This window comes from Ursus americanus, chromosome 22 (genome assembly GCF_024610735.1).
Source record: "Ursus americanus isolate L20-20 chromosome 22, mUrsAme1.1.p, whole genome shotgun sequence".
NCBI classification, from domain to species: Eukaryota; Metazoa; Chordata; class Mammalia; order Carnivora; family Ursidae; genus Ursus; species Ursus americanus.
Window position 1 is genome coordinate 1,191,848 of NC_142148.1, and position 15,433 is coordinate 1,207,280.

General features: G+C 52.8%; 1 protein-coding gene across 4 annotated transcripts in view; it reads left to right on the forward strand.

Moving 5' to 3' along the window:
- The window catches only part of DIDO1 (death inducer-obliterator 1), a 50,944-nt gene that overhangs the window by 23,953 nt on the left and 11,558 nt on the right, over positions 1–15,433 (forward strand). For all 4 annotated transcript variants that reach the window (XM_045794971.2, XM_045794981.2, XM_045794990.2 and 1 more), the window contains exons 7-16: positions 499–709; positions 9,266–9,728; positions 9,847–10,006; positions 10,986–11,102; positions 11,223–11,327; positions 11,564–11,699; positions 12,110–12,635; positions 13,057–13,210; positions 13,879–13,968; positions 14,799–14,994. In XM_045794971.2, coding sequence (XP_045650927.1) covers positions 499–709; positions 9,266–9,728; positions 9,847–10,006; positions 10,986–11,102; positions 11,223–11,327; positions 11,564–11,699; positions 12,110–12,635; positions 13,057–13,210; positions 13,879–13,968; positions 14,799–14,994 — 2,158 coding nt within the window. The remainder of the gene's footprint in view (positions 1–498; positions 710–9,265; positions 9,729–9,846; positions 10,007–10,985; positions 11,103–11,222; positions 11,328–11,563; positions 11,700–12,109; positions 12,636–13,056; positions 13,211–13,878; positions 13,969–14,798; positions 14,995–15,433) is intronic.

Here is a 15,433-nt window from a genome sequence, read left to right on the forward strand (position 1 = left end):
GCCCAGAATTTTGCTCAGGTTGGTGTGGCTGTGTTGCAGCCCCCGTTGTATCTGTGAGGAGCAAGGCATAAGTAGTGCTGTTGGGAGTCCTCTCCGGGTTTTCAGTGCTTGCTTGGCCTTTAGGTGGCATAATTTTTAAGGCTGGTGATTCTGAGTCCCAGGACCCCCAGAGCAGCAGTTGCTGCTGTGCAGAGCACTGTGGCGGCCGTGCCGAGCGCCTGCAGACGAGCCAGGGTACCACGCTTCTCCAGTCTCCCAGTGTCCACAAGGCTTGCCTGGCACCCAGGTCCTTGCTTGTGTCCCTCCCTCCACATCGCTTGGATGTGTGAGTGTAGCCCAGCCCTGCTGCTGAGCAGGTGCAGAGCCCAAGGTCGGGGCGGTGAGGGGCTTCAAATGACCCCAACCAAAGAGCGTATCGTGACCTCTGTTGCAAAGCGGTATGAGTGAAGGCTGCTCTCTCTGACCTCCTTAATGATTGGGGTTTTGTTGGTTATCCAGGCAGGCTTTAGAATCGCTGCTGTGCACAAGAGACCGGCTCCAGATAAGAAAGAGAACACTGTGAAGAAAGCAATGGTGGCCCCGTCGAGGAGTGAGGTCCTCGTGAAGGAAGCGACTAGTGAAGGCACGCCGTCCTGGGCAAGCGACCACAATTACAATGCAGTAAAGCCAGAACAGACTGCTGCCCTCTGGCCGCCACTGTTGTATAAATGTATGTATCACCTAGGGGTAGCGTCTGGACCCTTCCTGGTCTTTCTGGACAGCCGTCACTCGGGTCTGTCCAGGATCACAAGCTCTAGCTATGTTTAATGCTGCACCTGCAAAGATGGAAGCAGATGCCTGAGCCCCACATGCCTCGAGCCCCATGCACCTTCTCGGTCTGTTGGCCCTTCCTGTCGGTACAAACCTCAAAAAGCTGTACCAACCTCATTGCTAATTGTCTCACCTGGCAACCGATGTCTTTAATCTCCTTAATTGTCGTTGTCGGGCTCTGGTAAGTATCTGTGTGGTCTTCGGCGAGGTCACACTGGGTAGACATGCTCCTGGCATCCAGACTCTGGCCGCGAGGCCCTTGCAGGCTTGTTGCGGCCGCACTGGCTTAGGAGTCTCTCCACCTGTCTGCTCTCTGCACAGGGAGGCCTCACTTTCCTCTTGTGGGAATCCACTTCTACAGATAGTGTCACAGCTGATACTCAACTCAAGTGTGATTTTTCAGGAGTTAAATTATTTTTGATCCAACGGAATTTTTTGTGTGTGCAACTCAGATGCTACGTGCACACACGCGCGCACACATGCGCACACACGCGCACACGCACACACGCATGTTCACGTTCTGAAGGCTCTTTGCTGCTCCATGTGTTCTAAGGTAAGTGAGTGTGATGTGCTGGCCCTTGGAGCAGGGCCCTTACTGAACGGAGAGTGCCAGCAGTAACCGGGATCTGACGCTGCCTGGGGCCCTGCTCTCTAGATCGTGCAGCTGGGTCTCTCCTCTCTGTTCTGGCTTCTCAGCCAAGCCCTCCAAAATTACATTTTGGAAATTTAAATAGTTCCATAAGATACATCTTATTCTATTATTAAGATTATTTTCACTGTTTTAATTTATGTTCTTTTATGTTCTGTGCCTTTTACAAGAGTACCAAAAACCTGCATAGCTTTAAATTCCAAGACCGTAGGCGTGGGCTGCACTGTCCTGCGGGAGGTGGGTGGGGGGGAGTTAAGAGGGAGCTATTCCATTACAGGATTAACTGCCTGATGTATTAAATGAGTCCCTGAGACACCTTAGGTGGTTTGAGGTACTTCATGCTAACAGCACGTCTCAGATCTTCCACAGAGCACTTTGACAGAGTCTCGCACATACCTGAAAGTGAGCGTTGCGGACCAGTGACCACGGGTGGGGAGCAGTGGCTTTGGGATACTGTGCTCTGGGGCTCTGAGTTGGTCATAGCCACATAACAGAATGAAACGGTTGGGGGAACCCAGAAGCCCCGGGTGGCTGGCTTCAGTACAGCTCCGTCTCTACCAGCCGGACTTGGAAAGCTGCCGTGAGGCTCCCAGTGTGCACGGGGAGGGTGGGAAATGAGGGTGGCTCCCGTCCCTGGGTTCTTCCCCCTCACTCCATCTTTGAGGGGAAGGGAGGCCAGGAGGAGGCCTGCTTCTCTGCTCCTTTTCACCCCTGCCTGCTCTCTCCGCACGTCAGCTCCTCACTGAAGCTCGTCCTGCTTCAGTTGACAGAAAGCTGGGACAGATCGATGACTGACGGCCTTTCTCAGCATGTTTACATCTCAAAATTAAAGCTGATGGATACCCAAAATGTGTAGCATGCATAAGGGACGTATTTATGAGCTAGTTGCTTCTGATCCTTTTTTGTTATCCCAGAAATGTCATCTTCCGGTCATTGATAAAATACCCAACTTCTGCCTCGGTGAGTAGCAGTTGTGTGTCTGCCTCTCCCCCATCACTTCACAGTTGGGGTATCAGGCAGCGTACACACACACACAGCAGAACCCTACCTCCCCACAAGGACTCCCACCTGCCTTTCTGGCTGGCTGCAGAGCATGTGTTTCTGGGTTGGGGTGGCTAGATTTGGGGTACAGCTGCTATTGGGGCCATTGTTAGAAGGAAGTGTTCCCACATTGACCTGCGTACATGTCAAGTCTGTGGGTATAGCCCCCATTCCGCCCATAGTGCCCTCTTTTGAGGGAGTGAGACACTGCCGAGGACGTGCCCTGGGCTTCCCTCTCCTTCCCAGGCCACTGCTGCTGCCCTTGGGTCGTGGGGTAGGGACAGCTGTCCATGAACAGGGTTTGAGGGGACCTCCCGTTAAACAGGGACTTGGAAGCTCTTTCTGCTTCTCCCCACAAAGGGGGATCGGCAGATGCTTTGTGTTCTCCAGGTGTTGCAATTCACAGATCGTGGTTTTTCTCACTAGTTTCTGTATGGCTATTTCACGTATGGAAGCCACTGCCGCTTTATTTACTACTTCCTTAAATCGTGATGTTTCTGTTCTTTTTCAATGTCGAGTCAGCCTCCCATTTTCAAGGCATGAAGAGGGCTGAAAACTTTTTTTCTAAAATGTCCCTAATTTAGTAGTGTTTGGAAGTGGAACTCTGATACTCGTAAGCACAATTCCTGGTATCTGCGACCCCCTGAGTGGCTCATTAGGGGACTTAAAACACTGGGATTCTGAATTTTGACTGGAAAATGAGATTTCTACAGTTTCATCTAGCTATGAGAATTAGAATGGAAAACCCTAACAACCTATACACCCATACTCAGATGATTTGGTAAAGCAATTTCACGCAGATAGAAACATTTCTCCTATAAGTTCATGGGCACGCCACACAGACGGTCCACCTGCTTGTGAAATGGAACAAGGAGAACACGGATTGTCGCAAGGAGAACTAGAGGCGTGGGCTCCAGAGGCACGCCTCCGAAGTCTTAAGTGGAAACCAGTTTCCTATAATAAATATGTGGGGGATACTAGGACCCAGGAATTTTTTGTAGAAATGTAAATCCTTGGGTGTGGGCAGTTAATGGGTTTTATCAGTTACGTGAGCCATTTTTAATGTATTCCAGAATTGTCATTGGCAATAAAACGTGGTTGGAGACAAATCAGACCTGGTACATGTGAACCAAGGTTCTACCCCCAGTTAGAGGGAAATCCAAAACTTGTACTGATAAGGATGTAGCTTGACAACTCTTGATGCTATCCATACAGCTGGAATTCCCTTGGCCCTCAGTGATACTCCTTTGGTATTTCAGACTTTTACTTTTTATAAGCTTAAAAAAAAAAAACTGGTTAACTGCAGAAAATTAGGTCAGGGAAAGGTTTCACATCTACGTGGGCTTGAACGTTGGAGAGGAAACCGCCAGTAGTGCCAGTGCTGTCCCCTTAGTTGTGCTGCAGCCACTGGAAGTTCCCAGCAGGATTGGCCTCCCTCCACCTGTCCTCCAGTGAACTTCGTGTGACCTTGGGGAGCTGTGGATCTACTCTGATGTCTAAAGACGGATGCCTTAGGGAAGTCCCTTTGGTGGCATCTGTGTTCTAGAGTCCACAGTACCCTCCGACAATGCCACCGTAACCCCTCCAACATGGCACATGCCTTTCAGGGGCATTTGCATAAAGTCGTGGCGTTCCTGTTTTGAAGTGTGATGATGCACCCCGTGCACGTAGCTATATTCTTTGTTTCCGCAAACCAAAGAAGTGTTGCCGAAACGAAGGCTGGGCCCTCTCCTAGTGCCAAGAACCTGGACAAGTTCGGCCAGAAGCACGCAGAGGTAACTGCTGCAGAGCCCTGACTCTGGTCTGCACGGGGCCGGCGGCCTTGGGTTCTCTGTGGAGGGGGGTCCTTTGGGACAAGGGACGGATGGAAGGGTCAGTGGGCTCCCCTAACATGCCGCTAGCCCCCTAGGTGTGTGGGGTGAACTAGTAGATAATCTGGGTACGAGTGATACTGGTTAAAATCTCATTAAAACTACGGTCATGCCTCTTAACCAGTTTGAGAGAGCTCAGGAAAGCAGCAGCTCCACTCCCCAGTGAGTCGCAGGCCCGGCATCCAGTCCTGCACCGACAGGGCCACTCACGCGATCCCAGTCACGTAGTCGAGAGAGTGAGGCACCCGTCTCCCCACACGACCTCAATCCCATTTTGTCCGAGTGGTTCACGTGGAAGGACAATCTGACCCATTCTGTTACAGATTACCCGTCCAACCTGAATCAGGCTTTGGGTTCATTTTCAAAATACAGTGTGTGAAACTATTACAGTGGGGGAGGGTGACTTGCTTTCAGGTATATACTTGGTTTTATTTTGTTTTTTGCAAGTGGAGAGTTCTGTGCATCTCTCCATTAAGGTGCAAGTCACTCGAATATTGGACATCAGGAAGGAAAAAGCCTAGAAAAGCTTTGTGGAGCCCAAGCCATGACAGTTTGCCTGGGGAGCTACACAAAGACACCCTTAAGATGATGTCTGAAGAGTATCAGGAGCATAGCTTATGCTTTCTTGAGTATTAATTTCAGGATTATACATGTTTTCTGATATAAAAGCAAATTGTTACTTTATTATGCCTCCAGGGAAAAAAAATGACCTTAAAATATTTAAGCAAAGGCGCAAAAAGCAAAATGGTTTTCTCTTGTGATTGTTAATTTGACTTTTCACACCAGGAGAAATCTTGACTCTCAGAATTGAAGTGGGAAACTCCGTTGTGCACGCGTCATGCTGAGCTGAGCATGGAAGTGCCGTCCCAGCCAGCGGAGTGCACAGCACAGCGCCCCACTGTGTGCCGTCTGAGCCCTGGCATTGCCGTTGCTGCGGTAGAGCCCGTGGGGCAGTGTCTGCCCTGCTCTCGGCTGCCCAGTGCATTTGGGACCTGGCAGGAGTGGGGGCACGTGGAGGTTCCTGGTGGTGGGAAGCAGGCTGAGTTTCGGAGCCAGTGGGGAGGGAACACGTGTGGCGTCTCAGTTGAGACCTTTGGGGACTCACCTGCACCGTGGAATGCACCCATACCTGAACCTCGTCACACCAGAAGCTCACTCTGTTCTGTTTTTGGCTTTTACAGCCAGCCAGTCACGCAGTGAGTCTGCCTGAGACCAGTGTGACTTTCATTTGGGGATTTTTAGGGTAAACTGGTACTGGTTTGGGCAGGACCAAAGCACAAAAGGTTTAAAGCAGTTTGCTGCTGCTCTGAGGGTTTCTCACCGGTGCCTGTAAAGGGCCGTCCCTACACGTGGGTGTCTGGGACTGCTGGGCTGTGCCAGCCATAGCCTCACCTGGCAGCTGCCACTTCCTCCGGTGGAGACCTGCGCTTCCCGCTCCGCGGAGGCCCGCCACTGCCACCCAGTGGCCAGCGATGCTGCAGCACTGCGACGAGGCCCCAGTCTTTAGGAAGTTTGCCGATGAGAGTGTTGTGTGCACAAAGCTGCTGTGCTCTCGGTGAGGCGTCACCCAAACACTCTCCGTTACAGATGAGCGGCCAGGTCCTGCAGAAACCGCTCCATGTGGGGCAGTGGCCCCACCCACAGGGGCAGCTTTTCCTCCTGCAGCTGCTGAGGTCCCAGCAAGCTAAGTGCTGCCTGGCCTGGTGCTCGGGCAACACTGCCCTTCCCTACAGGCAGGCCCCAGAGCGTGGGAGCTAACAGAGGCTTTGCTGCCGGAGGGGCATCGGCTCGGCAGGCTGTCCCAGCACACTGGGCAGGTGCTGGGGAGATTCAGGCACCTCCCCTCTGCTGACCAGAGCGCCCTGCAGTGCTTGGGGCCGTCGACCGTCTCCCGAAGATACTCTGTGTGCTTTTCTAGACGAAGACTTCTCCGGTTGGTTACACGATTATTCCCTTGCCCTTCTGTAAATGGATAACATGGCATGATAGGTTTAGTGAATTTAGGTGAAGGATTTGTAAACTTGGTTTTAGCTCTACTCAGAAATACTCGTGTTTCTCTCACTGTGTGGACATTGCAGCACTCTGCAGGTCAGGCACTCTGGCAGTGGGTAACGCATCTCTAGCTTGCAATGGGACCAAATGCAGCTGTGTCCACGGCACTTGACGTATCAGGCCTTTGGCACGTTTGAAACGTTCCAAAGTAGAAGAGGGTCATGTCCAACTTGCTGGTGGAGTCCATCAGTTTGAGAACATTGTACTAATTTGTTTACCTGATTATACCTAGTTAACATATTTCCCAAAGCACAGGTAAGGGATAACGAAAGTTGTAACTAATAACAACTAGCTGTATGAAATAGCAATGTGATGGTTAAGGAAGGCCATCTTGTACTTTCTAAATAGTTTATTTACCATTAAATCATTTTAATCACATGTATTGGGAATGTCCTAAAGATAACCTTGACTTGGCTTTTTGCTGCACGAGTGGGGAAATGCTGGTTAGACCAGGGGCAATATTGATCTTAGGTTCTGACTGGGATATCTTGCAATAAGCGTTTTTAAAGTTAAGTTTTTCATCTGCAGCCACTTAAATGTCAGGTGTCCTGTGCATGACCAGCCTTACTGGGGTTTCTGGAAGTGCCTTAGGCCGGCTTTTTAAGTGTGCTCTTAAAACACACTCAGCAGAGTTGGTCTTCGGGAAGGGCAGGGACCGCACTTTTCACGGTGGCTGCTCCTTTTGTTCACGGCTGCTGGCGGGCAGCTGCCTCCCTCTGCTCGAGATCCATGTGCCGTGGGCCTTGCCATCCGGGCCCCTTGTCCTTGCTGTGCCACCCATCTCTCACCCCGGCTTCCTGCAAGAAAAGGGACCTCCGTCCGTTTGATTTAACCCCAAACTAGCAGTCCCCCGGGCAAGGTGGACCTTGCAGCCAAATCTGAGCTGGTAAAAATTGGTTTCTAAATGCTGGGCTACGGAACCGCCCGCAGTCTTAAGACACCTGATGTGGTGAGGTACTTCGCGGAGAAACCTGTTTACCGCTGTCCTTGCCTCGTGCCTGTTGTTTACTTTGGGAGACGCCATCGTTGCTTCATCACATGCTTTTTTTAAAACTCCAGTTCCCAGTGGCATAAGGCCTTTCGAGGTGTGGCTTCTGGTGACCATGGGCACAGGTGGTAGCGAGCAGGGTGGATGTGGCGTGGGAACCGGCTGCTTGGCGGGGAATGGCTGGACGGCTGAGGCCTGAGGCTGCTGGCAAGCCCCGGGTTCTGGTGGGCAGGCCATCTTGGGAGGGGGCAGGCAGGAAGCGTGAAGTTGGAGGGCTTTGGGAGGTGAAGATGCAGGATCGAGAGTCCAGATTGAAACCTGGTAGCCAGGTACTCAGAACACTGCCCTAGCTTTGGGTCCGTGTAGTAGTGCTGCTGTTGGCAGCTGTAGAATGAGGAAGTTGTTTCTCCTGCAGAGTGGGGAGAACTTGGGGTGCCAGGGCTTTTAGCTCCCATCGCAGCCCTGGCTCATCGTTTGTTGGAGGAAGGAAGTCCTTGACAGCAGTAGTTTCGGCCCCCTGCCAAGATGGCCAAGGATCCTTGGCGGCCTCGGGAGTGCTGTTCATTGGGTCAGGCTTCTCTGGGGGTAGGGTCACCTCTTTTCCCTCAGATTTAAGACTTTCTCCCTTGTTCGTTAGAACAGTGACTGGGGACTGAATCATTTTTAATCACTGGGTGAAACCGAGAGATGGCTGGAGCAGACGTTGAAGCCCCCTATCTTGGTGTTCGGGAGGCTTGCTGCGCACACAGCATTTGAGAGAAGCCCATACCTGGGGAGGCAGCTCGTCCGGGGGTCCCTCCAGGGACTTGACTACTGCCCTAGACAGCGTCCCCACGTGGTGTCCTAGCTTGCTTACTGGGCCCACTGTTGCGGCCATTCGGCTCCTCCAGACCCAGCCGTCTGTGGCGTGCAGAGCAGCGGCCGTCTGTGGCCTTGCTGCACGTGCTGGAGCCACAGCTCCCTGACCGGCTCCGTCCCTGGAGGCCCGGCCGACCCTGGGACCGAGGGGCTGCAGCACTGGCTCAGAACCGTGGTCTTGTTCACGGGAGACCTTGATTGTGATGGTCTGATAACGTGTGGCTGGAATCAGTCATTTACATCCTCCCTCTATGGAGAAAAAGTACCGGCGTTGTAGAAAGGTCTTTGTGCAGCTTGAGGGGTTTTGACTTTTTTTGCTTCCAGCTGCAGTCCTTGTTTAGACCAAAAGCGCTAATTTATTTTCCTACCCAAAACGGGGTCCAAGCAGAGGGCTGTCTTTGTGGGCGGCGGTCACACAGTGTCACTTGGTTTGTGTGTCAGGTGACTGACCTTCCCCATGCTGCAGACCCCCATCCACTGTCCCTCTTTGTCCGTGTCCTCATTTCCACTTGACTTTGATCCGGACGGTGAGCAGCTGCCTGCGGCCCCAGGCCCCACGGTCCGCCCTCCCGAAGCCCTGGGAGTGGACGGGAGGCAGCAGAACGTCCTTTGAATGGGAATGTGTGTGTCTGATTGTCTGACCTGCCCTGAGATGTCCTTAATTCATGTTCACAAACACTGACACTTGAGCTTCTTAAGCTGCTCTTCTACATTTGTCTTTATTAACACAGTTTGCCTTTCAGGTTTTAATTTCTGTTCATGATTTAAATTAAGCCTGTGGTAACTAGTCTTTGTTGCTTGAAGTAAAAGTAAAAGGTTTAACATAATAATACATAGCAAAGCATATTTTTCTGAAATAAGGTGTGGTCAAGGTCATCCATATTGCTGACAGCCCTTTATTGTAACACTTCTTTCCTGGATTTAATAGTTAATCATTTTAAGTTCCTCTCCCACAGTAACAGGGCCTTGCTAAGCATGCGGGTGTCTCTCTTGCAGCTGCGAAGGAGGACAGGCGGGTGGAGGAGAGGACCACAGCACCGAAGAAAATGGCTCCTGCGGGCCCCTCGGCCAGCGGCAGACAGCCTCCGCCCAGAAATCTCCTTTCAAAGAAGTCTCCGCCCTTCGCAAACGCAGCGGCAGCCAAAGTGGCCATCAAAAAGTCACCCTCGGGTTTCAAGGGCCCTGGACCCAAGCGGCCCTGGCTGTCAGCCACCCCCTCAGCCGGTGGTCCCGCCGCCAAGCAGGCAGCACTGGCGCCTGGGGCTGCCGCGGCTGCTTCAAAAAAGCTACCCAGCTCGGCCGCATTGGTGGGGGCCGTCAGGAAGCCAGCGGCGGCCTCTGTGTCCTTGACTTCTCCAGCCCCAGGACGCCTGGGGACCTCAAACCCTGCCCTGTCACAGCCAAATTCGCAAATTCGGCAAAATATAAGACGCTCCTTGAAGGAGATTTTGTGGAAAAGGTGGGTTGTTGTTGATTTCTTACTGTCAAAGTGGTTGGGTGCGGTCATTTTGTGACTGCCGCTCTTTAAGGACCCCGCGGGCACGGTGATCCATGCAGTCTGTTCTTGTTCCTTCTAGAGTCAACGACAGTGACGACTTGATCATGACAGAAAGCGAAGTAGGAAAAATCGCCCTGCACATTGAGAAGGAGATGTTTAACCTGTTCCAAGTCACAGATAACCGCTACAAGAGCAAGTACCGCAGCATCATGTTCAACCTCAAGGACCCCAAAAACCAGGTGTGTGCAGGCAGCCCAGAGCGGGGCGCGCCGGCGCTCGGGGTCTCCCAGCCGCACCTCACAGCGCTCATCTGGATGAGGCATCTGGAAGCGCTCGTCCTCGCAGCGCAAGCCAGAAGGCCACCGTCACACCTTCCCTGGACTCTGGGTGGCAGTTCGCACATGCCCTCTCAGGCCCGGCCTGGTCTCACCAGCTGCTTCTCTTCTAAACATGGCTGTGAAGTTACCTTCTTAACATTTCACTGGCTCCAAAGTAGCGTTCAGATTCTTAATCTTAAGTGTATGGGTATCTTCATATTTGGGCTCCAGACCACCGTTTCAGCCTTATTATCATCCCCTCAGTCGAGCGAGTCTGCTGATCCGGGCTTCCTTAGAGCAACGATGAGCGGTCCTGAGCACGCCCTGCAGTGCTCCCCACTTGGGCAGGTGCTGTGCTTGGATGGGGAGGGGACCCCGAGTCGTCCTAGTAGCCATGGGTGGGCAGTGTTCTTCCAGTGGGGTTGAAATGGGAGTTACTGGGAAAGCATTAGCCGCTTGCCTGGTGTGGTTCCCCGCGTCCTGCCCTCCAGGGCTTGCCGTCTTCAGGCCTCCTCTCCGATGGCCTCTTGAACTCTTACACATGCTGAGAAGCAGAGTCTGACTTCCCATCTCACCTTAGCAACCTCGTGGCAGAAGTGATTTCTTGCTACCTTTATTCCTAACTCAGTACCTTTTTGAGTTGATTTTGTTCTCTCTGAGGTCTTTTTAGCAGAGTCGGTGTAGTGTGGTGCATGAGGGCAACTAGCCGATTCTTGCCTGTGTTGTCTGGTCCCTGCTGGGCTCGGTCCTGTGCTTCAGGCCTCCGTCCTGCTGCTGTTGGGCCTCTGGCGGGGGCCTCTGGCGGCGGCTTCTCATGCTGCTGTGTTTTTCTTGTATTCTCTCTAGTGTCTTAGAAGCAGAAATGGTTTTGAAAAAGTGAATGAAAGATGTTTGTTTATAGGGGCTTTTCCATCGTGTTCTGCGTGAGGAAATTTCTTTGGCAAAACTTGTGAGAATGAAACCAGAAGAACTTGTGTCTAAAGAGCTGTCCACATGGAGGGAGCGGCCGACCAGACCCGTAAGTCCCATGTGGGGGGCCCGGGTGCCGGTGCTGGGCCTTCCTGAGGTCTGCAGGGGACTGGTTGATGAGCGAGTCCCCCTAGACCAGGTTTCAGGCTCTGTGTCCTTTTCATCTCAGGTGATGGAGTCCAGAAACAAGCTGCACAGTGAGAATAAGAAGACTGCCGCTAAGCAGGAGCCTGTGCCCGACATGGAGGACTCTCCACCTGTGTCCGACTCAGACGTAAGCCTTGGGGATTTCGGGAGCAAACGAGACTGGAGTGAATGTAATCTGTTCCCAGTGTGCTTAGGTCTCTCAGTCCTCGGGCAAGACCCTGAGCTTGTAACAAGCACTGTATGCAGTGGCTCTCCTCCTCGCCTTTGTGCCACTGGCTCTTGCTAGGACGAGTGGTTTCTGTGCTGTTGCCGTGGAGATGGAGGGAGCGTGACCTGCTCAGCTGTCCCCTCTTCACCCTGCAGGAGCAGCAGGAGTCGGTGCGGGCCGTGCCAGAGAAGAGCGCCGCACCCCTCCTGGACGTCTTCAGCAGCATGCTGAAGGACACCACGGGTCAGCACCGGGCTCACCTGTTTGACCTCAACTGTAAAATCTGCACAGGTGAGCCCAGTCGGCATGGGCCTTTGGAGCGGAGACTTCCTTTCCTTTTGCTTAAGTCACTGATCCTCCTAATTGTGATTATACTTTCTGAAGTTTATGGAATTAGCCTCTTGTCTTTATAATGTTGCTTTTTGGGACGCCTGGGTGGCTGTTGGTGAAGCGTCTGCCTTCGGCTCAGGTCATAATCCCAGGGTCCTGGGATCGAGTCCCACATCGGGCTCCCTGCTCAGTGGGGAGCCTGCTTCTCCCTCTGCTGCCCCCCCTGCCTATGTTCTCTCTCTGTCTCTCAAGTAAATAAAAATCTTAAAATGTTGCTTTTTTTACTTCTAAAAAGAAATTATCTACTTGGGGGCAAGCTGTGCTCTTGAATGTGGGGGATTTCTCAGGAGGGCCTTCCTCATGTTCTTCAGGTCAGGTTCCCTCATCAGAAGATGAGCCGGCTCCAAAGAAACAGAAGCTGTCAGCCTCTAAGAAGGAAGAGTCAAAACCCAAGTGCGAGACCTCTCCCTCCGAGCCAGTTCTCAGCTCAGCTGATGAAGCTGTACCAGAAGCTCTGCCCGAGAATGCCTCTGAGCCAGACCTGGAAAGTGCTTCTCACGCACACTTGGAGAGAAAGTATTTCCCTGTGCCTCCAGGAGACAGCCGCCCGGAACCCTCTGCCCTGGAAGGCCCCTCCTGCCCGGCCACCTGTGGGGGAACAGTGCTCACCACGGTCACAGTGTCCGGCCGAGACCCCAGGACTGCTTCCAGCGGGTCGTGTACAGTCACAGCCCCTGCAGCAGCCCGCCCGGATGGTGCCCATCCAGTGGAACCCCGGCAAGACGTCCTGAAGCCCGCTGTGACCTCGGTGACTGCGCCCAAGTCCATACTAGCTAAGCCGTCCTCGTCCCCGGAGCCCAGATACCTCCTGCCGGTACCACCGCCTCCACGCGTCAGGTACCCTCTACACATAGCGTGAGCAAGCCGGGGCCCACTTCCCTTGGGTTAGCGGACGGAGCGAGGGGGAGTGGGCGTGATCCTGCAGTCCAGCTCAGATCCACCCAGAATCCAGCTTCACTCTGATAATCTGCACGGCCTTGAGAAAGCCTGGTTTTAGCATGTCTGGACCTTATTGTAAACATACAGATCGTGAAAACCGAAGTGTGGCCTTTTGGTCATTCGGGTTTGTTGCCTATTCAGTTTATTTTTTCTTGACCAGAAAGTCTATGGCATTATGGTTAAAGTAGCTGATTTTAAAAAGCTACCAAAACTTGCAGGGACTTACTCTTGCGTTTATAATTCCTTAAAATTTCTATACTTTGGAAATCTTTTGAGCATAGAGAAGGATTGACCTGTTTTCTCTGTTTTTGTTTTACAGCCTCTCCGAGTCAAGGTCCCCTCCAGAAGGAGATACAACCCTCTTTTTGTCTCGACTCAGCACCATTTGGAAAGGATTTATTAACATGCAGAGTGTAGCGAAATTTGTCACTAAGGCGTATCCCGTGTCGGGGTGCTGTGACTATCTCAGTGAGGTTAGAACCGAGAGTGAGCTTGTGTGGGCGCACGTGTGTGCACGTGTGTCTTCTAGCTGTTCCTCCCAGTGCAGGGTCAGGTGTAAGGGTCCGGATGCATGAGCACCCGGAAGGCACAGGAGAGCCTGCTGGCATGAGTTCCGCAGGTTAAGTGGTTCAGACAGTAGTAGAAATTCGAATGAGAAGTGTCCCAACACTTACGAAAAAGCTGGGGTCGCTTTCCTCCTCCCTCTGTCCAGCGAGGGCGTTGTGCATTCCTGGCTGAAGGCGTGGCAAGGCACGTGTGGCTGTCTTGGTGTGAACACGCAACAGCTCTTTGCTTTCCCAAAATCAGCATGAACAGCACTAGTATTTACAACCTTAGCGAGCAGAAGTCAGTCGCTTCTGGATCGTGTCTGAGTCCTTGCTGTGCATACACGTTCACAACAGATGACCTAGAAATGTTCCGCAAAACACCCTCCCGTTTGGCAGAAGCCGTCATGCTGCAGTCCTGCTTGGCGACGCCTAATCCTAGGTGCTAACCAAGCTGCATTCAGTACTAGGCGTGACCCTTTTCTGTGGTGGAGTTGTGGACTTGCATCTCGGGTAGCTTGGTACCTTGAAATTATTACGTCAGTCTAAAGTGCTGAGGTTTTACTGGTCATTTACCCAAAGTACGTTTTGTTTAGGACCTGCCGGACACGATTCACATTGGTGGAAGGATCACACCCAGAACAGTTTGGGATTATGTCGGCAAACTCAAATCTTCTGTGTCTAAGGTACCTGCCATAGTCTAATCTCTGCACCCGTGGAGGAAGGCGTTTGTGTAAATGCAACTCTTTCTCTCGCTTTCCATCTTGATGGGTTAGTACTTGCAACGTCAGCCTATAAGTTATTAAGTATTGCCAGGTAAATGTTTAAAATTACATTTATAGCAGGATAACTCTGTGTGTTTGGGTAATACGGTGATGGCAGTTTTATTACAATTTACGTTAACGTGTGTGCAGTTGAGGGTTAGTGAGAAACACGGAGACTGTGAATCCCCATTGCTTCTGTGACTGAGGGAGCCGGCAGGTGCTGGAAGGCGTGGCTCCCACAAGGCCTGGGCCCTGGGCAGGCCTGGGAGCTGTGAGCCCCTGGACGCAGCCGCAGCTGGGCGCGCGTGCACGGGGAAGGGCTGTGGTTTTCCTCAGGCACACGCGGGGCTCAGACCCTCTGGTCTCGTTGAGCCTTTCCATTGTGGAGCCGTACTCGGCTCCTGTGTAGATCACACAGCCAGGTGACCGAGACCACGTCCTCAAAATCTGCGCCAGATGGGGCTCTAGGCCAGCGCCATGGCAGATGATGTGTCGGTCCAAGGACGCCATGAGAGGGGCTGTTTTGGGAACAGTGGGGCTAGGAGTAGAAGTGGCCTTGAGGAGATTTGAGTCCAACAGCCCGATGCTGGAGCCCCTGCTGTCCCTCCCACTCTGTCATCCTGACGTGCTGGACGGCAGGACCCTGGGGACCAGGCCAAGACGGCCTTTGAGGTTTAGCTAGAGGATGAGCGTGGACTCCTTCTCCGAGCAGCCACAGGCCAACGCGCTCTCGTCCTCTGTTTGTGCTGCAGGAGCTGTGTCTGATCCGCTTCCACCCCGCGACCGAGGAGGAGGAGGTGGCCTATATCTCTCTCTACTCCTATTTTAGCAGCCGTGGCCGCTTTGGCGTTGTCGCTAATAACAGCAGGCACGTCAAGGACCTCTACCTGATCCCACTGAGTGCTAAGGACCCCATTCCATCCAAACTCTTGCCCTTTGAGGGACCAGGTAAGCGCCAACTTTCTGAGTGGTAACTAGGCACACCTGACCCCACACGTCCCCCTCCTGCCAATACCACGTCCCGCCGAGCTTGCCGCGGGCAGATCTGCCACCTCACCCAGGCTGTGGCTTCCGTGGCTTTCTAGCAGCAGGAGCGAGGAGTGCAGATGGAGCCGCCTTTAGCTGTAGAACTCGGCTGCTGGTGTTCCGGAGGGGGGCACTAGAAATGCCCTTACTGTTGGCATGAATTGTCTTAGAAAGGTGACGTGAAGAGGGGAAAAACCCACAGCGTCCAGCCAGCTGGTCATGGCCTTGGGTCAGTGGAGGCCAGAAAAGGGCCAAGGAGGAAGGTAATCCTTGCAGTGGGCTTTGGGGAGATGCTTGTGCTTGCCACGCAGCTCAGGGGTGAGCAGACGCCAGGCAGGAGATACAGGAAAGCTGTTGTATG